The 27256-nt window shown below is 36.5% G+C and overlaps 1 protein-coding gene and 1 long non-coding RNA gene across 6 annotated transcripts in view; one reads left to right on the top strand and one right to left on the bottom strand.

The window, feature by feature from the left end:
- Lar (tyrosine-protein phosphatase Lar) overlaps positions 1–27256 on the top strand; it is a 160548-nt gene that overhangs the window by 15361 nt on the left and 117931 nt on the right. For all 5 annotated transcript variants that reach the window (XM_030385768.2, XM_030385769.2, XM_030385766.2 and 2 more), the window contains exons 3-4: positions 4584–4681; positions 20895–21242. In XM_030385768.2, coding sequence (XP_030241628.1) covers positions 21152–21242 — 91 coding nt within the window. In that variant the 5' untranslated portion in view covers positions 4584–4681; positions 20895–21151. The remainder of the gene's footprint in view (positions 1–4583; positions 4682–20894; positions 21243–27256) is intronic.
- Positions 4313–11956, bottom strand: LOC149091957 (uncharacterized). The gene is made up of 3 exons (XR_016196361.1): positions 11240–11956; positions 8939–8995; positions 4313–4486 (listed from the first exon to the last, which is right to left on the bottom strand). It is a non-coding gene; the product is annotated as an uncharacterized LOC149091957 (long non-coding RNA).

Below are 27256 nucleotides of genomic sequence, written 5' to 3'. Positions count from 1 at the left end.
ATATTATTTCTGTTGGCATGGAGCGTGGAAAAACCAATTTTCTCTGCGTTTTTCCTCTCTATTTCTCTATATTTTTGTTGTTCTTTTTTTTTCTTTTTTGGTAATATGACCATTTTATGGTCCACGCATGTGGTGTGCGTGTGTGTGGGAGTGTAGGTGCTAAAGCTTAACACGTACTGGCATGCCTAAAGGTAATTGCTGCTTAGCTCTAGGCAGCACCACCTGTACCATCTGCACCACCTTCCGTTTTCTACGTTTTTTTTTTAATGAAACAATCTCAGCAAATATGATATTTTGTATGCAAACATGCAAAATATTGCCAGCTCCTGGTCCCAACGCAGCATTCCCGTTAAACGAAATAAGCCACGCCACGCCACGCCCCGCCCACCTGACCGCCTTCCTGCTTCCTGCTGAGCAGCCTGGCGGTTGGTCGGGCCGCTCTCTGGAGCCATATATCTCTGTGATGTGGTTGGGTGGCTGAGTCTTACGTCAAAAGACAAACAAACAAATATTTGCGCTGACAATAAGCTGAGCGAAGCGCAGAAAGTAAGAGAATTAAATACAGTACACGACTGTTCCAGCATACAAAATCGCTGCGAATTCGACCCAGTTTCTGCTCTTTTTAGTTAGGGCAGTAAAGTTAATTAGGAGCCCAATAAATGCTCCTATTATAATAAAAAATAATCTTATAACATAATGAAAAATAACATTAAGCTATAGAAAATAATTTAATATAATAATACATATCCGAGGACTTTTAATAAATTTCAATACAATTTTTGAAAAAAAAAAGTTTGTTAATGAGAAACACAATTCTAGAACACTTCTCTCAGGCTTAATGGAATAAAGGCAGCGCGCTGTGAAGCGCATAGAAAGGCATAAAGCTGCTGCCTGTGTGTTTGTCAGCTTTTTTTCCAATACGTCAACGCATTTTGAGCGGCTTTTATGAAAAATGTATGTTTTTAGCTGCCGAACGCAAATTGTCAGCTGCATTTGAAATGAGTTCGTGTCGAAGAAAAAAAAACCCCTTTGATAAGTAAATACAACTTTGTCAACTCAAGCTCCACACTCATCATATAGGTATATGTATATATATATACATACATATTAAATATGTATTGTATATCAATAATTCAATATTTATTTTCACTTTTGTCGTTTTTTCTCATTTTGTGCTCAGCCGTAAGTCGGTAACAAGGAAATTTAATCTTTTTCTTTTACACATTTCTCCACCTGCTGGCAAAATATTGCTCCACACAATCGTATTTATTTTATTTTTTATTTTACTTTTTTTTTTGCCTTTTGCTATCTTTGACAAGCCCTGAAACCCAATTAGTTGACGTTGTCGTCTTCGTTGAAATTTGACATCTTTGCTGCAGAAGCAGCAGCAATTGAAAATTGAAATCCAAATTGTATTTATAGCGAAACGAATTGGGGGAAATATCAATAATGTATATATATGTCTATGTGTGCGGGTGTGTTTCGCTCTGCCTTCTTTTGGCTAGCGATGAGTCTTAAGTTTCTTCTCAGCTGGACAATTGATAATCAAATCTTACTTACTAAAAAAAAATGTGGTTGCTTCCATCCCTACTGATGTGTGCGTATATGTGTGTGTGTAAGGCCTAAGGGCATCCATGGATGAGTTGGCAGGACAACGTGTAAAATTGGAGTGAAGTGAAAAGTAGAGAGAGGGAAAAGCGGCTATCATAATAATGAAGGCGCTTGTTAGGATCTAAGGAATTGATAGAGCGAGGCTGATAGAGAATTAAATGCACAAGAATTGAAGCATGGAATGTAATATATTTAAGAGTAAGAAGAGCGTGTGCTTATTAAGAAATACTTTAAACACGCATACACGGGAAACATTATAATTTTCCAGATCTCCCACAGCTCAGTCAAAACTTTTTTAAAATGATTTGTTTTCTAGATTTGTAAAAATTCATGTTAAAATCAGCAAATGTTTTACGGCGTTCCCGTCTTTGTACAAAATTACAAAGATGTTTTGGTTCTTTGCCTAAAACAAAAAAAATAAATAAATAATAAACGGTTTTTTCACATCTAAAATGTATTTCCATTACAAAATTATGAAATCGTCAAGTTCTTGGAAAAATATAGATTTTGTTTACAGAGCTCGCCCTGGTAAATGCTCGAGCTGGGCTAACATTAAGGAACAACATCAAGGAAAATCATTGATATACTTGATGTGGCTCTCTACTCCTTTACTCCTCGCCTACTCCTTTACTCCTCATTTCTCGAAGTCGTTGTGAGCTTTCGCCATTTAAAACAAAATAAGCTGAATGTGAATGTGCTATGCATTTAAGCACATGGAACTGCCCTCTGTCTATCTCTATTTTCATTAAATACCATCTAATTTCCGCAAGAACTTTGTGTGCACATGTCCCCCTGTCTCTCTCTCTCTCTCTCTCTCTCTCTCTCTCTCTCTCTCTATAGGTCCATTACATACGTCCGTCCACCCCATCTGAAACTATTTACCATACTCTCTAATTACAATTGCGCGCTGTCTCGGCCTTTGCGCTGGTCACATTTGCAGTATGTGGACATCTTGTAGCCCCCAAGGAGTGCAGCTTGGAGTTGGGCGTCCCATTCCATGGCATGCCGTTTCGTTTCATGCCGTTCAGTCAGCGTTGGGCAACTAAGCTGTCAACAAATTAACTGTAACACTCTGAGCTGCTGCTCCACTGAGCTGAGCTGCCTCTACATTTTGGCCATGTTCTCGGCCCGGCCGTGCACATGTGTCGTAAATTGCATGCCCCAAAGGAGCTGCTAAAGCGACAAACCGGCAAACCGACAAGCCGGCAAAGCGACAACAACAACAATAAAGACAAGCGACAGCAGCAGCTGCCGCAGCTCTCTGCATGAATTGAACAATTAGTAAAATTGCTCCAGACCTCCCAAAAAGAAAAAAAAAAAGAAACAAAGCAAAAAACAGTGAAAATAAACTGCCAGATGATTTGAATTTCTTTTCTTCTCAACTTTAATACACTTGCCTAGAGGCCTTACAATTCTGGCAAAATTTCAAATATGATATGTCTAAGCCAGTGGAGCTATAACAATTGACGGTTTGACTGACTGATAAAATGGCAAAAGGTCCACTTCAAAGCCAAAGGGCTGAAGCTTTTAGAGATTGGATTTACAAAAGAAGCTCTAGTGCAATTTTGGTGAATATCGTTATGTAAAAATAGATTGAATTTCATTCAACTTAGATGTGTAACAAAACTTTATGTAATTTGCAAACCATTTGAAATGTTTGTAAATATTATTTTATTCATAGCATGAAATGCAAAAAGTTGCAAATAAATATTTGGAATAAGCAGAAATGTAAATTTCATCTATATTTTGGATATTAATGATGGATGAGTAAGTTCATGATTGCACTAAGGAATAAAAATATGCTGGAGATATTTAGCAAAGAGATATTTGAGATTCATATGCATTCATTCATAGGATTCTCGTTTAGATTTGCATTCCTTATATGTTAAGAAATATATAATTGATTTTTTTGTGTTATGTTTAATAGCATAGAGTATCTAACCAGTCGCATATCATAAATAATTCCACGCTTAGCCATTTTTTTTTCGGCCATGTATTTGTGTGGGATGGAGCTCAGGGGGTTAGGGTGACAGTCAAAGCCTGGTGTGGGTGAGTTTTGTCGCTATAAACGATATACATTTTGTATAAATAACGGCGCTACGTGCGGTAATGATGTCGACACGTGACAAGCGAGCGCAGCCAACGGCTCCAGGTAGACAAAAGGCGCTGAAATGAGATATTTTTGGCGAATATTTATGATGGCATCCGGGCAGGTGTATATAAATTTGCATGAGCTACTGCGCTGCGATTGTGTGCGCTGTGTAGGAAACAGTTCACAAAGCACTGCAGCATATAAACAAATAAACAAACAAAACATAAATTTTTGCACACACACACATACACACACACATGCCCACATACACATTCGCTCCTCAGTCGGCGTATGTCCTGTGGTGCGGCTGTCCTTATGCCTGGCACGTTTCTTGGCTGTCGCCGTTTCCTCTTTTGGCTGCTGACTTTTGGCAGAGTTTTCCTTTCCAGTTGTTGTTGTCGTTGTTGTTTTTCCATGTTTCATGTTTCGACTCCGTTGGGGCTTGACATTGGCTTTGATAACAATAATAATAATAATATGAAGGTATAATAACAATCATTTTGTGCCCACATAAATGCGGCTGCTGCAGCTCCCAGGGCTCACCTGCCGCTCGTAGGCGGTAGACCCCTTGGTCCTGCAATCGGTCCACCCATAAGAAAGTCTCTTAAATTTTGTTTTTATTGACTGATGGAAAATTGGTTTATTTATTGCAATATTTTTATATTTATTGTTGTGCCACATAAAACATTTTCATACATTTTCCAAAAACAAATAAATAAAATTATGCTGAAGAGGCCTCTGCCAAAGAGGTTCCCATTCCGCCAGTGTGAGCCACGTCGAACTCTGAGGAATATAAACAAAATTTATTGTTAGCCAAGAGTTTATTTGCCATGACTTACGACTAATCAAACATTCTTATCTTTTTATCTCTTTCTTATAGCTACAAATGTGCTGATCGAAAACGCTTCAGCTGCCTTAGAGTTTAGACGCGAACAAGGAGAACAGCAAAGGTCGAAAATTATGGCGATATTTAATAACGTGAGTAGCGTGCGATTTCCTATACGGTTTGACTAAATACTTAACGAACTCGTTTTATTGCTAAAATGCAAACAATATATATAAAGATATGCAGTCTTTGTACATAAACAAGTCAAAATATGAAAATAAATTATATAAAAATTAAATAATAGTCATTCGATATTCTAAACAATTCGAATGATGTTGATATATGTTGTCTGATGAATCACAAAAATAATATATAATTTCAGGTACATCATGAAAAAATATGAAATAATATGACTAAATCTTGGTTTAAACTTTCAATGAGCAATAATTAATAATTAAAGATAACTGTTGATAACTGATAAATTACTTCCTTCAATGGAGTAACTTCATATATATTCTTTCAGGATTTTCTTGTAGAGCTGGAAAATATAATTTAATGTATTATAGTTTATGTTGGCATATCACAAAATTTTCAATTAGAATTTGATCTTGGTCCTTGAATATAATATACAAGATATTAAGAATGCTATATAAATCGTAAATTCTTGATTCTATAGTGAAAGTTTCGCTTGAACTATGCATAGGTATTCTAAAAGTCTGACCTGAGAGCCTAAAATTATAAGGATAATCACCTATTCTTTTGACCAGCATCTACAGTTGTTTTAGCTCTACAACAATCACCATCTACTTTCCCACTAATTGCAATTTTCCTCTCCGATGTGCCTCAATGCTCTCCATTCGTATTCCACTCGGGTGATAAATCAAAACGCTGCGCAGTTATGGTTGCTGTTGCTGGCCAATGAACAGCAGCAAGAGCAGGCGCAGCAGCAGGAGTAGCAGGAGGCAGATTTTGCGTATCGCATGTCTGGTTGAGCTTTTTGAGGTTGGGCTGTGGTCTCATTTGTCAAGTGGTGCCAGATCTTTGGCCACATAACTGAAGGCCATCAAATCGCTGCCAGCTGAACGTATAATTTGGCCATTAGGCAAAAGGAAGGCACAAAGCAAAGCAGAGCTACGTGCCAATGCAAAATCGAGTTGGATTTTACCGAGTCTAGAGTCTAGAATCTTTTCCCACGAATTCAGTGCAAATACAGTTCATCGGGAGTCAATGCTGGGATGCTGGACTTGTGGGATGGTCAAAAAGAGTGAGAGCGAGAAGGCTTGAATGAGAGAGAGGCGAGTGGGCGAGGGGCTCGCAATTGCTGGGCAGCGCTGTATTGAACAGCTTCTGTTTTATGGGCAGCGCCTAGATTTGCCAACCATAATGTTAACTTCTTTCTCTCTCACTCTCACTATATCTCCCTCTCCCTCTCTGTCTCTGGTCATAAAGTAATCTTTTGTGTGTGGCTGTGTGTAAAATGCGGGCTTTAAGCAGCTGCCCCCTGGCCCCCACCATTTTCTCTACTGTCCCCCTCCTCCCTCGAGCACCACCTTTAGCCTTTTCTGTTGCAACTTTTGTTCGGCGCCCGGACATGTGTGGAGGAGGATATCAAGGATATCAGCTGGCACAAAAGACAACAAATTAAACTGTTCTATTTGCAAATGAATTGTGCGTGTCTGTGCTGCGTAATTTTGCTAGAAAACTTTGCAATAGATACCGACACTGAGAGAAAATCTAAACGAATTCTGATATGAAATCTAAGCAAGTGTACTCTATGGTGTAATACTAGACTTTCGGTATATACTAGACTGATTGTATAAAACTTTTTTTATACATTACATTTAAGTGGCTTCAAAATCCATTCCATTCGTCAAGTTTTTAAACCTTCTAAAAAATAATTTAATTAAATAAAACATTAAATTTTTTTTTTTTTTTTGCCTAATAAATAAGTTTGTATTAATGAATCCAATTTTGTATTAGTTGTTTATGAAAAATTTACAAGAATGTAACTGCACTTGTTTCAGTGTGATATTCATTGTTCTATTGCTGTATTGCTTTAGTGCTTTCATGTTTAATGAAGTTTGGTTTATTAATATTTATCGATTGTGTTAGCCTACTAAATTTGAATGCAAAAAAAAAGTACTAATTTTTAATAAATAAATAAATTTTATTCCATGTAAGAAAAACATATCATTAGTTGTGTAAAAAAACAGGCGATTACTTTCATAAAATTCCTTCCAACTGAATATACAAATCCTTCATTTTTTTACGATTTCTTCCTTAAAAGTAGTCGAAAAATATGCATTAACAAGAGCAAAAGTGTATATATACATAGTAAAGTCTTGCATTTCATTTCTTTGCTTTGAAAACTTTGAAGTTAATTTGATTGCCCAACAACGAATTTGTGTCTACTTAGTGTGGACCCAATCAGCTTGCTATTTTCTTTGAGTGCAGCCCGCTGGCACAGCCCTAACTCTTAATATGTTGTAAAATGTTGGGTATAACCCAATAGCTAAGCTAAGCAAATACACACACATACACACACTCACACACAAGTAAAATAAGTAGCTGCAATAGAAAGGAAACGAATTGAAAGCAAAGGATTCTAGTGTCTTTGTGTGCGTGATTGTGTGTGTGTGTGTGTGTTGCGAAACTTTTGTGTGGGCTCCTGCTTTTGCGGCATTTCATACGCTCAATTGCTGTTGGTTAGCCAACACTGGCTGCGTGTCCTGGTCGCCAGTCAATTGAAAATGAAATTGCTAAAACTTGCCAAGTTCTTGCTCCTGCTACTGCCCCTTTCCCCACGCCCTCCCGCTTTCTGTGTGTTGCTCAAAGCAGATACGTGCGGACAAGCATGCATAATGAGCAGCAGGAGCTGAAGCTCCTTGAACTATGCCACCGCCAGCGCCCCTCTGTCACCCTCGCCTGCTGATGCCACGCCCATGTTTTCGAGCATGCGGGCAGGTAACCGTTACCTCAGCAAATTAATACTAACAGACGCGCAAAAGTATGCAACATCAAATGGCCCAGGCGACGTGAGCCACCAGCTCTTATGACACTGCACAAAAAGTGGGGGCAGCTCCTCCCCACCCCATCCGACCAGACCGTCTTTTGGCTCGTAAAGTTGCAGCTGCACGCTGCACGGGACACATTTTGGGGCAGCTCCTGCTTATCGCTTGACACGTTTTGTTGTTGTCTTTATTTTTTCCTTTATAGCTTTGTTTGCCTTTACGGAATGTACCCCTCTCTTTGCTTCTCCACCCTCCTATTTTTTCTGAGTGCATTTGCTTGTTGCGCTTTGCGTTGACTACGCAGTTTACGAATTTTTACGATTCAACTCGGCAAATTTATATATATTTTTGTACTCATGTGCGAAAGTTTTCATTATGGTCACAAAGTGACAGATTGTTCCGCTACATATGTATATACATATACATATATATATATATATATATATATATATATATATATGGCGGCGAATGTGAAGTCAAAAAGGATTAAGCACATAAAAATGCAGACATGATGGGAACGGGTTTTACGGCTTGCCCCTATTTTGGACCTGTTCTCGGGTCCTTTATTTTTAAATCACTTGAAAAGGTGCCTGGACCTTTATGAGCCATGAAGCATAATACATAGATGTGGTTGGGATATATCTTAAAATTGGGCATTCCTTATTTTCCTTTTATTTTTAATTTTCTAACTAAGAGAATTTTAATACCTCTTAATTGAATATACCATGAGAGCAGTACAACTGATAAAAAATTAAAAATTGTATGGAATATGAAAAAAAAAAATAAACCAATACAGAAATGCAAAGAGTTGTAAGTAAATAGAAAAATAAATATGTAAGAAATAAGCATCGATAAATGTATGTAAAATTAAATATATTTGATTCATGCAAACAAAAATATATATTATATATCTGTATTACTTGATAAATTTCCTATTTAGTTTCCATTGCAAAGTTCAGTAATAATTTAATATAATATAATATAATTTATTATGAAAAACCTGATTTTTTGTATCCCAAGAAAACTGAGTTATGTAATTTGAAATACTCTTAATATATATGTATATATATGTATATCATTGAATACAAACAATATTGGGATCAAAATTCTGTCGCACCTTTGCAGTAAAAGTGTGATTTCAACATTGAATTATCTTTGTTTCTTTTCGATTTATCTTAAATGTGTTTTTTTTTTTTTTTTGTTTTTTTTTTTTTTGTAAATATGTGATAGGCTTGAAAAGAAGACTATATATATTCACAAAATTAATTAAAATTTAAATTAAAAAACACAACGTACTACATAATATAAATATTCTGCTTGATATATTCAACTCGAAATACGTTTTAAATTTTGCTCTAATAATAATAAAAAAAAGTAAAAATTAAAGACAAAACTTACCATTTGCTATTTGCAATTGGATTTTCCTGTGAATTTTCAGTCTCGATGCAGTATTTGCTAAAAAGAAAAAACAAACAAACAGAATAGAGAAAATGAGTTCGAAATACTCTGATTTCATTAAAATTTTGTGACTAGACAAGAATTTTCTTTTATTTTCTCTTGACCAAAACTCTTGTTTTTTTTCCCCAATTTACAGCAATTGTGTTTGGGTTTCAATGTAGATATATGTATGTATATATAATTTTCTGTATGCTTATATAAACATATTATCATAATCCTAATTTTTGTTTTTCTTTTTCTGGTCACAAAGAGAAAATATTAAACAATTTTCTGCAAATATTTTGCCGAGCAACATTTGTGTCAATTTTTGTTTTTGTTAATTTTCCATTTTGGGCTTTTCGTTTTGCGCACTGAATGTGAAAATATTTTGACATTTGCATTTTTGGCTTTTAAATCGGGACAAAAATATGCCTGAAAGCCTGAACGCATCCAGTTTGCCAAATCATATTTACACGCATACACATAAATATAGATGTATGTATATAAGTACGTCGAGACATGTTTTTATCGAATACAAATCGAATGGAAACTTGTATTTGCATGCGTCATTTAGGCTTAAATACCCTGTTGATATATGAATTGTCATAGAAAGCGACAGGGGATATTGGTCATTGACGGGGAGTTTGTATTGAGAAGAGCATATATATGTATGAGGAGGTTTATATATATATATATGAGAATCACACAACGAGATACATTTGTTTGACATTCAGGCTTTCTTTGTGCCTTTATAGAGTTTTATTAAACACTTTGCTGGCAAATTATGTAAATGGAGAAAGTTGCCAGGAATAAAATGAAATAGGATCTATTGTAATTACACTAGCTTGTTCAAGTTCTTATATTTATATATTTATAATAATATAATAAATTATATAGAAAGCATAGAGTTGTATTAATGTATGGCTCTATTTTATGTTACATTTTAATATATTAACAACTAATTACAAAATTAGGTGTACGATTTCAAACAAACAAAAAAAAATACCAGAAGTCAGAAACACCTAAATGAATTTAGTAATAATAAAACAAAACAGTCATAAACAATATTTTTGTGATAGAAGTATTTAAAAAAAAGTTTTTTTTTTTTTTTGCTTTTTTTTTTTTTGTTTTGTAATTATTTTATAAAAGTCTGAAAGAAAATAAGTAAACACTTTCGAGCCTTCACTTTGCACATAAATATAAATGTTTGTTGAATTAAATAATCAAAGTCAAAAAATTCCATAAGCAAAATAAATAGATATATGGGGAATTCCCGTACGATTCCAACTGTGTCAATATAAATTTTGCTTTAAAATTGATTGTTGATTTTAGAGAATATACATTTGTAGATATATACAGTAGCGTACAAAACTGAGTGTATATTCATATGACTTTCATCAAATATAAAAATTAAACTATACATTGTTTGTTTATTAGTTTGTTCTTAACAAATAAAATTGTTAAAAATTGAAAAAAAAAAACCCAAAAATGTACATAAGCTCAATATTGCACGTTCCATAAAAATATGTTTTTATATTATTTTTTATAATTTCTAATTTTACATAACTTTACATATATTTTTTAAAGAGTTTTGTTTGAAAATATTTATTTTGTTTGAAATTCACAAAACTCTTCATAGAAATATACACTGTACTGTATCGAATCGATATGAATTAATTCCATTAGATTCATTATGCCTATCTATGAATCGTTTTATATGAAGCCGACATGAATATGAAACGTTCAATATTTTGTACAATCAAAACTCAATCATTTATTGACTGCATATTTGTATATGTTTTTAAACGGGGCCTTCCGTACTCCTTCACTGTCACTCCTTTACTGTCATAATTTTAAAAATAAATCAAAGGTACAAATCATCTGCTGGCCAAATTTCATTTGTTATAAATCAAACAAGCAAAAACAAAAACTGCGCACAAATTAATCAGTTTCGATTGCAGCACTCGCACTTTAATTGGCCCTAACGATGCCTGAGTGTGTGTGTGTGTGGTTGAGTATGGGTGTGTGCACACACACATAAAAATTTATCACGCCTCCAACTGTGGCAAGGAGCAAAGGACGCGCCGCCTAATTCAAACATTCGAATTTACGTTAAAACCTCATAAAAATGCGCGCGCCAAAAAAAAAAAAAAGGAAAGAAAGAAAAGAAATACAAGAATGAAAGCGAAAGTGCCGTTATGAAGTTCATTCGGTTGTTGATTGTGAGTGTGTGCGTGGGTGGATGTGTGTATTTATACTCACATGAACTAAGAAAAGGAGCAGGCGCTATCAGCAAGCAGCATCCTGTGGCTCTTATATATACATATATATATATGTATGTGTGTGTGTATAAATATATATGAAATGTTTTTTCCCACGATGGAATTGTCGTTTACATATCGTCCTGGCTGTGCGTGTGTGTGCGTGTGCGTGTGTCCTGTGTCCGTGTCCTGGGCGCTTGCCACGTTTGCCGTCTAAACGATTTACGACACTTTTGCCAACTGCTTTGCCGCACACATTCGCAATATTGTTTCTGCTAAGTTTGCGTGTGTGTGAGTGTGCTGTATCTGTGTGTTATTAGCATTAAACAAAACCAACGCAGACAGCTACAAAAACTTGGCAAAAACAGCAACGAATGCCGCACACGTTCGTTTTTATTATGTTAAATGTCTCCTGAGGCAGCACACACGCACTAACAACAACAAGAACAACGACATCAACAAGAACGTAGAACCGTAAATAGCGTCTGCTTTGGCTTTGCAACTGTCTTGCTTTGTATTTCGAATCTGTCTCTGCGTTTGTCACATTTCACATAAACTCAGCTTAAACGCGCGCGCCAAAAAGTAGGCAACACAAATTAGCTCGCAGCAACAGCAGCAGCCGCAGCAGCGAGCGCTGCCTTTCGCTTTTGTACCTGCTGACCTTAACACACTGCACGCCGCTCCACTGAAGACTGAAGCGGCCGCACTTCACAAGCCGTACGAATTGGGCAGCCTCGCAGAATTCACCCATGAACGAAGCCTTACGACACGAACGATATGCCGAGAGCTTTCGCTGCTTCGTGCTATGTTGAGTTTGATTTCAGCCTACTCAAAGAGTCTGTTAAGGGCTCTGTTTTGAGCGGCTTTTAGCTCTGTGCTCTACTGTTCAGACAGCTCAAAGAGTGTAACTCTTGCATTGGTTGCGAGTTGAGTTTATTTTTAGAATTGGTCTCTGCTATGCGAGGTGCTCAAAGAGTGTGACAGTTGCTTTCGCTTGGATATTGGGATTTAATTGTAGCTCAAAGAGCTGCTGAGTTGAGTTGTGTGCTTCTCTTCACTCCCACATTGCAATGCATTGAAAGCAAAATGAGTTGAGTATTTTTCACTTCACGTATCAAATTATTTAAGCGCTTTTGCTGTGTGCTCTTTGCTGCTCAACAAACTGTTCAAAGATCCAATGAGTGTACATTGAGTAAAGTCACTTTTTGAGGGTTTTTAATATACCCTATCAACAGAATTAACTTTGAGATGCTCTTACTTGCGTTGAGTTTAACTCTAATATTGAGTAGTTTAAGTCAGTCACTGTGAGCACTAAAATGATGCGAGTTTAAAGTTGAGCGTTGTTTCTTGAAGAGAATTGAGCGAAAGTCTTAAAAATAAATAGTTTAGTATATTATTTTGGTTTTGTAATGTAGAATTTATTGTAAATGTACACAATACTTAAGAAGTTTTTTAATAAGCAATAAAAATATATATATATATTTTTGTTTAATTAAAAAATGTTGATAATAATTTTAATATATTACAATCAAATTCGAAAATCATATTGCTAATATGTTTTACTTATTTATTATTTTGTTGTTCAATAAACATAAAATTTTTTGTATTTTTATATAGTGATGTCTAAAATATCTAAAACCATTTTCCGACGTCTAATAATACTTTTTTATTTAACATTAGTTTTCAATAAATAATTCTACCATTTTTGCTGTATGTTGCTATTTTAGATCTCTGAGTTAACTCACAAGCCAAGCTTCACACACTCAACTCAACTCATTTCGCTCAGTAGCAATGTTGTGATTCTCTTCAACTGTGCACTACTTGCTGCATTGAGTTATCGTGTTGGCTTTATTTATAGCCGGTGCGCTCTTTAGCTTGCTTGAGTGTTAATTCCCACTGAGTGGCTTCATATTTCAATTTGCGCTCATCGTTTCGGCTTGGCTTTGAGTCGCTTCGTGCGTCACTTCGGTTGCTCGCACGAAACTCACCACGGACGCTGGCCGAATGCTGTTATTCGCTCACGAACGCTCGCTCCGGCTCGGCAGCCGAGCACACGCTAAAACACACTCACACACACGTACACTCACACACGCGCCATCTGGTCGGCGCGGCTGGTGCTGAGCCTTGGCCAATCGTAAAAGTTTTGTACGTATTTAGTACAATTTCGGGATTTGGCAGGATGTAACCAGCCTGTAAGAAACTAAGCGCGCGGTGTGTGAACAAAATAAAACAAATAAAAAAAAAAGCAACAACAAAGTACAACAAAATTAAAAAAAAAAATTTATAAAAATACAAAAAAAAAATACTAAAAATTTTAATAGTGCATATTAATAAAAATAAATTGCGTGTGTTGGCAAGTTTGTTTTTGTTTAAAAGTCTCGTAGTGCGAAAACGTTAACATCTTCGGCCTTGCCTCGGTTAATGTTCGTTAAGCCCCACCCCCTCGCCCAGTCCCGCTACAGCCAAGCAACGCGCCGTGTTTACCGTGTGCCGGTTAACGGTTCTTACTTTGCTCGCTATTTTACTGGTTTTTTTTTTTCTTCTACAATTTGAATCCCACGCAGGCCACGATCTAATTAAAGTCGACGCTTGAAACGCTCGAGAAAATGGTAAACCTTTGATTATTAATTTTGAAGTAAATGAATGCCAAGAATAGAGCTTTGTGTATATGTGTGTGTGTGTGTGTGTGTGTGTGTGACACGAAATTTCAGCTTATGCAATGCGTAGGAATTTGAAAAAACGAAAGTAGCTAAAATGAAACGATTTCCAGGGCAATTGAGAAGGGGCAAGGGTCAGGTCAGGGCTGTGAGCGAGGAGGGGCAGGAAAAGGGACAGCTGGGAAACTAACCCAAAATCTAAATCTGTTGTGTTTGTTGTTGTCCTGTGTCATTGTCCTGGCCGAGTAGCTGCTGCCGGCTGCTGCTGCTGCCGCTGTTTGGTCCTTGGTAATAGTGTCGTTTCCTTTATTTGTGCCCGCATTGACTTTTATGTTACCTTCTTCGCCTTTTTTTCTCTCTTACAATTGAAAATTCAATTGATTTACAAAATGAAGTTGTATGCGTGTGCGTTTTATTTTTTTTATCTATTTTCATTTTGGCTTTTACGAGCGGCACTCTCCAGCTTAAAGCAAGCGTTAACCGTTTTGCAGTTTTGTAGTTAGGCCAAAGGGGGGCGTGGCGCAGCGTTTGTCGCCCAACAATTTGCTGCGACTGATGTCCACTCTGCTGCTGCTTCTTCTTCATCTTCTTTGTTTGTGTGTTGGTGTGTGTGTGTGTGTGTTTTTGGTGGCGGCCTAAATCGGTTTTGGGCGCAGATTTGTGATTTTTTGCTGCCTTTTTGTTGTGTGCTACGGCTGATGCTGCTGCTGCTGCTGTTAATGTTGTTGTTGTTGTCGTTGTTGACTGTGCAAAAGGCATTGAAATGTTTGCTCTGGACATTGTCCTCAAGTTTTGTGGAACAGAAGCCGGCGAGAAAAGGATGCGCCAGAAATTGACACAGTTAGGACTTGCTTTTTTTGTTGTCTTTCATTTTCGTTATAGATTTTTGTCGGCCATAAGTGAATTTCCAGGCAGTGAATTGTGAGTGTAACTGTGAAAGCGCACAAAGGCAGTTTTGATAGATTGCTTCTGGCCAAAAATTGAGTGTCAATCGCGATTTAGAAAGTCAAGCAGATGCCGCTTGAATAGTATATGATGCATACCTACCATATATGTATGTACATATATCTAAACAACTGTTCATCAGAGTACAGCAAATGTTGTCCTTACGACATACAAATTGTCTGATATATTAAATATAAATTATAGTGTTTCCAGTAAAACGAAGGCTTTGTTTTTGTGTAAAAAATTGAGCTAACAATGTATGTATGTATGTACATGTATAAACAGTCCAAATTAGTGAGAGAGAGCTATACATATATAAAAATAAATATTTGAAAATTTTAAAAGTTCAATAAGGGTATATTCACATAAAAAAGGATCAGACTAGACTTGGGGAGAATCGTTTATAAAGTAAATAGGATAAATAAACATTAATTTTAAACTAAAGGTGATTGAAATATGTTTCTGTATACATATGAATGATATTATATCATTAGATTTATGTACAATTTACCAAATTAATATCTTATTTCAACATACATTTTTTGTTTGTAAAGAAAAATATTATATTATTCGTTTCTTTTATTTCCATTAATTGTATTTGTGCACTTTGTTAAAAGTTTGAATGCAGCTTGATTATACTCATAATCTTATAAGCTTAATGTGTTGAAAAGCGCATAAATTTATTCATATAAATGTGCTTTTAATTTTAATTTATTTTCATATAAATTGTGTAATTATATAAATTATATTATTTGAACAAAAGTTTATATCTATATATCATATGGAATATAATTTTTACAATCAAATTTTTAATATCAAGAAATTCGCGTATCTGTAGTAAAATTCTTGTACATCCCTTTATATCAATAAATGTAATTATATATAATTATATTTTTTCTGTCTATTGATGAATGAGTATCTTCAAAGTCCGCATTATAACTTCAATGTCCATTTTTATGCAATTCGTAGCATTAGTTGTCAACTTAATCTAGCTTTACATTTTTAATACAACTTAAAGCATTTGAAGTGAAGAGGTTAAAGTCTTAGGTCAAGCGCTCTTGCTGTTCTCGCTCCCACTTCACAGACTTCAATAATGCATGAGGTCTGAGACTTCTCAGACTCTCTCTGGCGAGTGCACTTTTTCGTTTCTTCTAATATTCGAACTCTTATGAATCGCTTCAAAGGCAGCAAATCGCAGCCAAGCATTGGATTTGTAATCAACTCTTAGCTCACTAGGGGAAAGCACAAGCAACATCAGAAAAAAAAAAGAAAAACGAAAAGGAGAAACATTTAGTTGGCGCATTAAAACTGCAAATGCGAGCATTTGATCCTTTTTCATGTCCTTTGACAACTGCTGCTGCTGCTGCTACTTTGTAGCATACTTTTGTGCTGCTTTTTATGGTTGTCCTTTTTTCTGTTCATTTTTGTAGCATTCGATTGTTTGCCATAGAGATAATTTGCAGTTAAGACAAGCACAAGCAGCTCAGTTATGTTGTTTTACATTGTTAGTTGGCTTACAAAAGGCAAAAGACCTGCCAGGACATCAACTGTTAAGCGCCTGATGAAGTAGTTTCACACAGTCTTACGCAGTTTTACAGTTGTTAGCGAGTCCTTCGCATTTTTGATAAGACGCTGCTTAAAGCTGCCTTAAAGTAAGGCAACGACACACTTAAAGCTCCTTTTCGTCCTGATCTCGTTGCTGTCATTCTTTCGTCTCTCGCATTCCCACATTCTTCTTCACGTTTCGAGCACTTTGTTTAAGCAACTTTTCTCGTTTCGGTGTCAAGTGTTTTTATTAGACCCGACGCAGGGGAAAAAGCAAAAAAATAATAATAATAAAAAAAAAAGAAAATACACACACAAAAATCAACAAAATGAAAATAAGGAAAAAGTGGAAAATATGTGGTAAAATGAATATGGAAAATATTACAGCTACTGCTGTCGACAGCTGCCGCCACGACTCCCCCTCGCCCACCGACTGCGCCTATTTTACCTGCGTGCTTTTTGTCGTCTTACCTTCATGAAAGCTGTTGCTTTTTCTTATGGCCATTTCTACTTTTCTTTCGTTTTGCCTTCGCACTATCAAAGCAATATTTAAATGAAGTTTTGCGAGAGCGCACGCAGATTTAAATATCCTGTAGATTCGCGTGCACGAGGGGTAGTATAGACGGCCACATCACTGCCTTCAACATGCCCCCTTCAATGTCAACTGGGTATATGGCAGTCAAGCACGCCCTGTTTTATGCGTTCGTTGGAAACTCATTTTGTAGACACTCAACACGCATACGACATGTGTGACAGCTCAAGTTCTGCTTGCTGTCAACTTTAACCATTTGCAGACATTTGTTTCCTTTGTTTTATGGCATTATATACTTAATATACAGCATATACGTATGTATATATATTCGTGTATGCATGTGTGCTGCTTTATCGGATGTCATTAGCCTAATTGACAAACGAAACAAGAGCGAACGAAAAAGGTAAAAAAAAAAAAAAAAATGAATAGAACAGAGTCAGCAAGATTTCAGGGTGTAAATAATGAGAGGGAAAAATAAATAGAAATACAGATAAGAATTTATCTGTTTGCCTTTTGTATATTGGTATTTGCATAGAGTTTGTGTGAATAAAATATAGTTAAACGAGTTATTAATCAATTAGACTTGTCAAGCGCTCAATACGCGAGCTGAAACTCGAGGGAAAACATTTCCGTTTATTTTCTTAGCTCAAACAAAACTGGAATTATTAAATTTCAATGCAGTCAACTGTGAAGAGCTGACGTTCAGTACATATGATGTCTGTAATATTTATACTAGCTTAATTAGTATATTTTAAATGCATTTATTTCCATATCAATATATGAAAGTTTCGCTCGGCTTGTATTAAAATATGTTATTAAATGATTCTTATAATATTTTAGTATGAGGAATAGTTCCAAAGAAATAGATATGTGTGAACTCTAAAATAGACAGATGAAGAATGTCCCTAAACTGAACGCAATGGAATAAGAACATGAAATGTTGGGTATGAAACTTATTCCTACTCAAAAGGCACGGAAGCTATACTTAAATAAAGTCTTATGATCTAGAGTCCTAATTTTGCTTTAAAAATATAGTAATGATCTCTCTCCATGATAAATATTTTTTATATACATTTATGAATATTTATTAAGGGACATCGCCATCAACTATGTTTTGCTAGAATCATCTTTTAGCTTCATTTAGCTTCACTCCAGCTTATTCGCTTTACCATACAAAGGACACGTAATTGAAAACATATTACCTGTCTACACTAAAGCGACTGTACAGCAGACAGCAATGGTAAATTGCCTCAATTTATCTATCAATTCATTTTCTCTATTATAAATTTCAATTCAGCAATGGCTAAGCAAAGTTGCTCCTTATGGCTTATCTTTGATCTACGTGTGTGGGGCGTGTGCTGAAGGTTTTATTGTAGATGAAACCTATGTATAAAGGTTTCTAGTATATTTCGTTAGTATAAATAGTATATACTATATAGTATGTACTGTATGTGCGAGTGCATTTGCGGCCCTTGTCTTTATCTTTGGGCGATAATGACAGGCCGTGTGGCATAAAACCCATTAAATCAACTGGCACTTCAGCCACTATGTCTGCCTCCCTCTCTGTGCCTCTGTCTCGCTCTGCCCACGGTTCACATACGAGTCCTTGTAGGCGTCTGATTGGCTACGCCCACTCGGTTGTTTGTTCTGCTTCTTCCTATCGCATCGGCTGATTGTTGTTGTTGTTGTTGTTGTTGTTGACGTTTTGCAATTGGTGTTGAAAACTTCAGTTGTGAAAATTGGGTAACGCTCAACGAGGATGACGATGACTGCAGTCAGCATTAAGTGTTGCGCCCTCTCTCTACCTCCCTCCCTCCCTCTCTTTCTCCTCTCGCTCGCCCACACTTAAACGTCACCTCTCGGTCTCCCTTTCGCTTTTTCTATACCTGGCTGTCAGTAACAAAAGAAAATTTTAATTTTTATGGCGTTTTTTTTTTTTGTGTGAGTGTGTATGTGTGTTTTTTTCGAGGGCTTCGTGCGCCTCTGTGCTTACAGCAAGTGCCAGAGCTCTGAAAAAAATCCAATTATTTTAAAACTTTTGACAACTGCAACAACAAAAGCAACAACAACAACAGCAGCGGCTACTCCTGCACGGGCAACAATGCAAGGACTATGAAAACAATAAGAAAAGCAACGACAACAACAACATCGAGTTGGCAGCCATTATAACTTCACTTGAAAAGTTTAATTGATTTTTACAAGTGCATATAGAGCATAAAGCATATATATGTATGTATGTATATGTATTTTACCTAGACTGCAACTCAAGCTCTGCCACGCCCACCTACCGCTATAGCCCGGCCGTTTAACTCTTTTTTTTTTTTTTTTTGCTTGTAAACAAAGTGAACGAGAACATAAGGCAAAGCCAGCTGAAAGCAACTGAAATCAAAAGTAACAAAGCTCATTCCATTGCAAAGCGACTTCGTATTTACCTTTTGGCAGTGCCTGCCAACCTGTCCGAGCGTCTGTCCCGTCTGTCTGCAAGTTCGAGAAGTTGGCGCTGCTTGAAGACATTTTAAGCTGAATTTAATTGCCAGCAGTTGTTGCAATTATATTTGCTTCTTGTTTTTGTTTGCCGAGCTCGGATTTTTGTTGCTTTCCGTATAGTTCGTAAAGCTCTCTAATGATAGGCCTTGACTTGGTGCACTACCTGGCTGCCCACCTGACTTCCAGCTGCACCCTCAAGGCCTGCCACTTCTGCTTAATTAGCTGCAGCTAGAGTGCAAACTGGTCTCTTAACATGCTTACTTATACTGAAACACAAAAGTATAAAATGTAATAGGACTATCATATCTACAATATATAAATCATACCTTTGGTATTTTGTGTCCACTAGATGAATATCAGTCAATGAAGGAATACGATTGATTATGACTGCATACTGGGCGTGGCAGTCATTTTCAATTTTCATTCAATTTATTCAAAAATCAGAGTTTGACTTAAGCTAAATAACTAAAAACGCAATTTGAAAAGAAATTTTGTGGGCAGACTGCTGCTAAATCAAATTGCTCAGCCTAAAATGAACCTCAAATATTTTGATCTATCAAATTCAAAACAACAAAGGATTTCGATAGTTTTGATGGGCTTTCACTTGCATAGAAACCACAGAAAAACACACACATCTACACAAAGGCTTGTTCTCTGGCATTCATACAACATCCTTTGGCAAGGATGTGCACGGATTTGCAATTATAAAATATCTCAATCTGCTTCCTCTTATTGCAGGCATTCAAGAAACCTCGTCAAGCAAATAAAAAGCTAAAGCAAAAGAAAACATCGATAAATCAATAAAAATCATAAATAAATAAATTAGAAGAATATAAAACTGCATATCTTTATCTGTATTGCTTAAGAGTTCAATTTCTAAGTATTTAGTACAACTTGTAAGCAGGTAAATTTGGTCGTATAGTAACAACAGCTTCCCTCCACATGGCAACGGCGATCCTGATCTTGATCCTGATGGCAAACCTCATGTGAAATGAATCGATCGTCAATGCATCATTATGTCAACAAATATCATTTTGGCGACAACGACAACGATGATGCGTGAACAACGTAAACTACAACAACAATTATATCAACAACAACGACTACAACAACAAATGGAACGATGGGCGTGACACATGGGCTGAACGCGCTTGAATATTGTTTTGTATTTTATTAAACAAATGCCGCCATATTATGCCAATAATGATGATGATGACATCGCATTTGCTAACACATCTTGTTATATCCGATGATTTTCGGCTTGGCCAAATGTATTTGACGAACGATTGAAAACCATATTCATAACAACCTCAACAACAACGATACGTTTATTAAACTAAATGCTATAAATATACCAATACACACACAATACATACCACACACCCACACGTCACACATGCGTAAAACGTACACTCTTTTTACAATACTTCCCAACACTGTCGTTACACTTTGACTCTCACTCTCTGCGTCTGTCTCTGTCACGCAATTAGCGCGTGCAGCGTCGCTTCGACGTTGACAGCAAAGTTTGAGAGAGCGCGTGCGAGAGCGAGACAGCATATCAGCAAAGAGAGTAAGTCTGATCGAGCCAGAGAGAAGGGAGCGCGCAAGCATATCAGAACTTGAAATTCAACAAAAAGCTCTCGCCTAACTGTTTCACAGTCACAACTCCCCTCACCACCAATACCAATACGCACGCCACCAGCTCCACTCTCTCACTCACACTCACACTCCTTGGCATACATATATAATGGGTCTGCAGGTGGCAGCCACTTTTGTTGCAGCCAACTTGTTTGCAGTCCTGTTGCTTACCTGGACGCCAGCGACCGTCGATGCAGTCCGTGAGTACAAAAACAACAAAAATACTAATAAAATTACTAAAACTACTACAAACAAAAAAAAAAAAAAAAAAAAAAAGAAAAAAATATAAATATGAATATTTTAATTAATTAATATTAGAAATTAAAATATTGATTATTAAATAACACTTTTTTTTAGTATTACGTATTGAAACATATTCAATCAAACTTATTGGATTTGAAAAAAAAAAAAATCATTCTTAAACAAAACTATAATATATTTTTATATATTTATATATATATATATTTTTAAAAAGAATCGATTACGATTAGTACTTATTAGAGCTTAAATCATAAATATATTTTATTATCATTATCATTATTATTGTTTATTTTATTTTATTTATTTAATTTTTTTTTTTTTTTTTTTTTTTTCTTTTGACCAATAAATTTCATTGACAATTTTTATTGACTCAACAATTATTAACTATCAGAAATTATAAGAAATCGTGTAGATTTTAGTGATTCTTATTTTCAGTCAATACGAACTTGAGCCGAAAACTTTTGTGGAACCAACATGTTACAAAGCATATTTCTCAGAGATAAACATCATCTTGATGAGCACACAGTCAGATTAGGATAGTGATATATCTCGGTCCTTTATTATTTATTAAACCTGGATATGTCTCCTGCAATGAGTGTGCAGACATTGATAATATTTAACTTAAAAGTTTCGTTTTATGCCTAATATGCCCTGGCTTATGTAGGCAATTAATGTGAAACTTATGCGTTGGCCCATAATTGCGGATTGACGCTGTGTGTATGTTTCTATCAAATACCTAGGTATCCAGTAAAATTACCTCTGGCTTACCTCATTGCCTCATTCGCCTCATTTTTTGGCTCAATCAAGCGAAAGTTGTAAATTTCAAATTGCTTTTCCCCCGCCTAACCCCTGCACTGAGAAAAACTAGTTTTGTGAAGTCATATTTCATCAGTCAGCGCGAATGCTATTTGGTTAAAGGGGGCGGAGCGTGGGCGGCAAAGGCGTGGCCTGTACTAGTTTTCGGCAGCTTAAGGCTTAGACTGTAGCAAAAACTTTTGCTATATGTTAATTATGGCGCTGCATTTATTTGAGGCTTAATATAGCATGTCGTATTCATATAGTTTGCCAGTTGCCAGTTTCTCGGTTTCTCATTGAGGTTAGAGCGAGACCGAAAAAGCGAGAGAGATGAGGTGAGAGAGAGAGAGAGGGAGAGGGAGCCATAATGGAGAAGGGTGCTTGGATTTGCCAGAGGGGATATTTTCTACCTACTTCGCTGTCGCTGTCTAAGCGAAAACTTTTCAAATTATCGTAGCATCAACTTTTTGTGCGTCCCGCTCATCACAGAGTGCTAGAAAGAGAGAGGGAGAGGAACATGGAGAGCAATAACGAGTGGGTGAAAGAGGGCGGGTTGCTGTCGAGATTGGGCTGGAGCTGCGGCAAATTAATTAAAACTTGTTGCAGAAAAAAAAACCAAGCGAAAAAATGTACCAAAAATATGTGGCTGATATCTGTGCTGCGTGGCCCACTGTGCACTAGCGCAGTGTGTGTGTGGTGGAGGGGGAGGTAGGCAGCGAGGAATTGGCTAAAGCCAGACAAGTGGCAGCCGCTGAGCCGCTTTTGTGTCATAATTTCAAACAAACGACAAATTAGCCGGCAAGCGTTTCCGCGTGTGTACCCCAAAAAGGAGGCGTGGCCTGGCTTTTGAGCCCGAGAAGAGTGGCGGGGGATGGGAAACTGCTCTCGAAGAACCATTTACATGCAATACACACGGCAAACAGCAAACAGTTTTGCATATGTTTTTAAACAAGGTTCCGCTCCCTGCTCCCTGCCCCAGCGCCTGTCCCTGCCCCTAGCCCTGGCTCCCGGTTTGCAGTCGACAAATGTTGTTGTCTAACGGTTTGTCGCTCTGTCAACGCCGAGGGCCGCTGCAATATAGATACGAGGGAGACAAACAGCACCAGAGGGGTGGGCGGGGAGGTGGGAGCAGGGTGCGGAGGCGGATAGGAGCGGGGCATGTCCTGCTGAAAAGCCGCAGCCCGCAACGAGTTGTACAAACATTTCACGCGGCAAAGTGCCGCATAAATTTCAATTTAATGGTTCATACGAGCACAACACACACACCCAGACAGACACACATATGAAAAAAAGGAGGTGCGACAAAACTGTACAACAAAAAATCCTCTAGCCAACAGGATGTGCAACATTTGCCTTTGTTGGCACCGCTGCTGCTGCTGCTGCAACTTCTGCAGCCATTTCGTATTCGTTTTTCTGCAATGTCCTGCCGCTTGTTTATTAGCCACATGCAATGAAGCAGCCGTGCGAAAGGTGAGGCCAAAGAACAACAGCTCTCATTCCGAATGAAAACAGAAATACGTATAGAGGAAATATATATATATATATTTTTGTATGTATATCAGTATGTATGTAAATGCTCTAGCGCTTAGCTTGCACAAAATCCAAATCTAGAAACATTTGATATTTGGACTTTCTCTCTTTGCTAGAGCGGAAATGAATTGAATTGTTGGCTTTGCAACATTTTAGTTGAACATAAATTTTGATTATTTTTGCAAAGAATGAATAAAGATAATCTCAGTTCTTTTTTTTACTATTTATTTATCTAAATTTATTTCAATGTAGTTCGACGAATAACTCAGAGTTTCTTGTATTTACACGATTCGACGATATCGCTGACGGAGAGCTATTTATATTAGCTAGCAGTCAAAAAGAATGTGAACTTTCATTTTCATTAATAGTCTAAATTTAATTTTTATTTTCGTAATTAATGATGAATAATGAAATATCGAAAAAATATTACGGCTCTCTTTTTTGTCAACTCATTTTTTTTTACCACTTATCGGATTTGATTAATCCTCTTCAATTCAAATTGACTGATATGTCGCTTAAAATTATTTCCTTTTCAAATGATGGATATTGCCTATAATATGTTTTATATTATCTTTATTTAATGATAATTCTATGACAAAAATGTCAGTCAAAATTGTAGCACTCACATACATATTTCACTGCATAGCCTTAAGATTCCTTTGCCTGCTCGAGCTGTCAAAACTTTGCCAGGGCTCAAAGTAAATATCGTTAGCTCTACCTTTCTTAGCTTGATTTGACAACTCGTTTAATTTTGCACTTACAACTTGAAGATGGCCTTTTACGCGCGGAACAAACATCAACAAAGTGCTATATTATGTAGCCAACTTTTATGGTAATTATGAGAATATTAAAAGAGAGATATATGTATATGTATGTATAATTTTGATGGGGCGTTACGTAATTAGTGAGAAATAAGAGATGAAAGAATTTATTTATGCGGTCGCTGCGTTCGGCTACGCCTGTCATTTTCAATTGTCGGCGATGGCTGCAGATGCTGCAGATAAATGTTGATTTATATGACCCTGGCCTCGGCGGCCAGGTCCTGCGACATTAATGTGTTGACATTTGGGACCTCTCCCGAATGGAAATGGAACAGCAACAGCAAAAACAACAACAATAGCGACAAAAAAATGGAAGAAAACTAACAGCTTTTTGCTGTAGCCCATCAGAGGAGACGACACACTCAGAGAGATAGAAGGGCCAGTTGTAATGAAAAGTAATAATATTAAATTAACAGAACTCTCAGGAATTGAAGCCACTGAGACAGAGAGAGAGAGAGAGAGTGAGAGAGAGCGGTACGGCTGGAATGGTAACTGGGAATGCGGGCCGTTTCCACTATTATTTTCTGGCTAGGCCCGTCTCTCGCAGTAACATCTTATTTATGGTCTCGTTTCTCGTAAAAATTTGTTATTTAGATTTATGGCGCTTTGCTCTTTATTGTTGCTACTGTTGTTCGTGTTGCTGTTGTTGTTGTTGCTGCCACATTTATTTATCTGCGCTTTCGCTTTCTTTTTTCTCTTTTTTTTTTTATTTTTCTTCCTTTCTTCTCTTGTTGTTTGCCACTGAAATTTTAGAGCCACTTTGCTTGGTCACTTTGCCACAAAGAGGCAACAAAAAAATAAATAAAATACAACAACAAAAAAGTGTGATAAATGCCAAAGCATTATTATTGCTGAGCATTGGCGCAGGGGGCAGTTAAGACCGTGTTCAAGTACTTCGTATATGGGCATGTTTGCTGATCTAATGATATGATGGCATTAATAAAACGCATTCGCATTCGCATTCACATTCGCATTGCCTGTCCCATTTGCCCAACTGTCTGGTCTGTCTTCAAGTCTAGGGGGCAATCAGCAAGAAATAGACATTGAGTCCTACGCAAATGAGAAGTGGGAATTGTAAAAAGTTCTACTTATTTAAACTGTTCGTAGTTTGCCGATGATGGATCCATTAGCTCGATTGCTTGGCATTTGTATGAATAATGCTCAATTTTAATTCATTATTTCTCTATGAATGCTACAAATTTCCATGTTATTCCAACTGTTGGTAGTTTGCTTATGGCAGATCTTTTATCTCTTATCTGTTTGTGTTTCAATTTCATTTTGTTCCAACCATTTATAGTCTTTTTTATGACTTTACAACAAAAAGTTCAAGTATTTATTTTGTATGTTTTTGTTATAAACTTTTCAGTCAATTAAAAGCTCAGTTGATCGCATCACAAATTGTGATAAAGCCAAAGATTATATGATTAATCGTGCCATCACCATTCAAGCGCCAACTTTTGTAAAAAAAAAAAAGATAGTCTTTATATATGTTTAAACGAAAAAATCAAAACAAATATATCCAACACTCAGGCATGCTACAGTAATTGTCTTAGCTTAATTAAGAAATCAGTTCAATTCTGTGTCGCCAACACTTTTTGCTGTTCTAGCGCTAATATATTCTGCTCAAATCTCAAATAACGCTAACTCTCACTTATCTAACCCGAGTGCTATGGCAGACGAGATGACATTATGCAAATCTTTGCTGCTTCACTCTTAAGTGCCACAAATTGTGGCAACGCATTGTGCTGCATTTATTTTTATTTCATTTTTTTTTTTTTTTTGCCTTCTTTTTACCACTTGCTGCCAGTTTAATTAGAAAAAATGTTAATTTAATGCTTCGCTGGTTCGCCGGGTTTTCTCTTCAATTGAGTTTCCTTGGCAGTTCAAGTGAGTGTATGTGTGAAAGAGAGTGAGAGAGAGAGAGAGAGAGAGCGAAAGAGTATCTCTCACTCTTCCCACTTTTGTCTATTTGTTTGCTACCATCTGACCGAGCTGACGACCAAAAAGTATGCCACATTCGCATACACACACATACACTAGCACCACACACTCATCGACGTTCACACACACACATACACACTGAAAGTGTTGGCCAGCCTGGCATATGCCCGTGTCATATTTTGCTTGTAGCGAGCAAATTTCGACAATGGCCGCCAACAAAAAAATAAAATGAAAAAAACAGAGTGTGATAGTGTATGAACTAAAGAAATACCCTATAATTCATAGGCGCAGCAGTAGCTGACAAGCTTTCAAGTATGCTAAAAATTGTAATACCTCAAGCAACAAATTTACTCAGTTGTTCTTATTACTATCATCAAAAATATTTTATTCTTTCAATGGAATATAATAAACTAGTTAAAAATATCAGTTTTATAAAGCTTAATTATATTCGAGAGAAAATTTTGCTGATTAAATAAAAAACGCTCTAAACGAGCTTTGAACTGGTTCGTATGAATTTTGTGATTGAAGTCATTTTATTTGTACTTTATTAACTAGTTCCCAATGCTGTACATTTAAAACATATAGATGCTTGTAATGAACTAGCTCACTGAAAAGTTGATAAGCTAGCTCATAGGGCTGCCTAAACCCACATTTTCAAGAAGTGATCTTTAGTAATGAACTAGTTCACAATACTTCTTTGATTTATAGAGAGTTCAATACAATTTGCAAAACCATATACTGTTATATGACTCATGAAATCGAACCTATTAAACCACTTCCATCGAAACTGCCTCCCACAATTCGTTTGTCTTGTGTAATCAGAATTCTCCGAATTTTGTACATTTATTTGATTTCGTGCTGCTCAT

This window comes from Drosophila navojoa, chromosome 3 (genome assembly GCF_054131105.1).
Source record: "Drosophila navojoa isolate 15081-1374.11 chromosome 3, UAZ_NAV_1.0, whole genome shotgun sequence".
In the NCBI taxonomy this organism is placed as follows: domain Eukaryota; kingdom Metazoa; phylum Arthropoda; class Insecta; order Diptera; family Drosophilidae; genus Drosophila; species Drosophila navojoa.
This window is presented reverse-complemented; position numbering and strand designations above follow the sequence as displayed.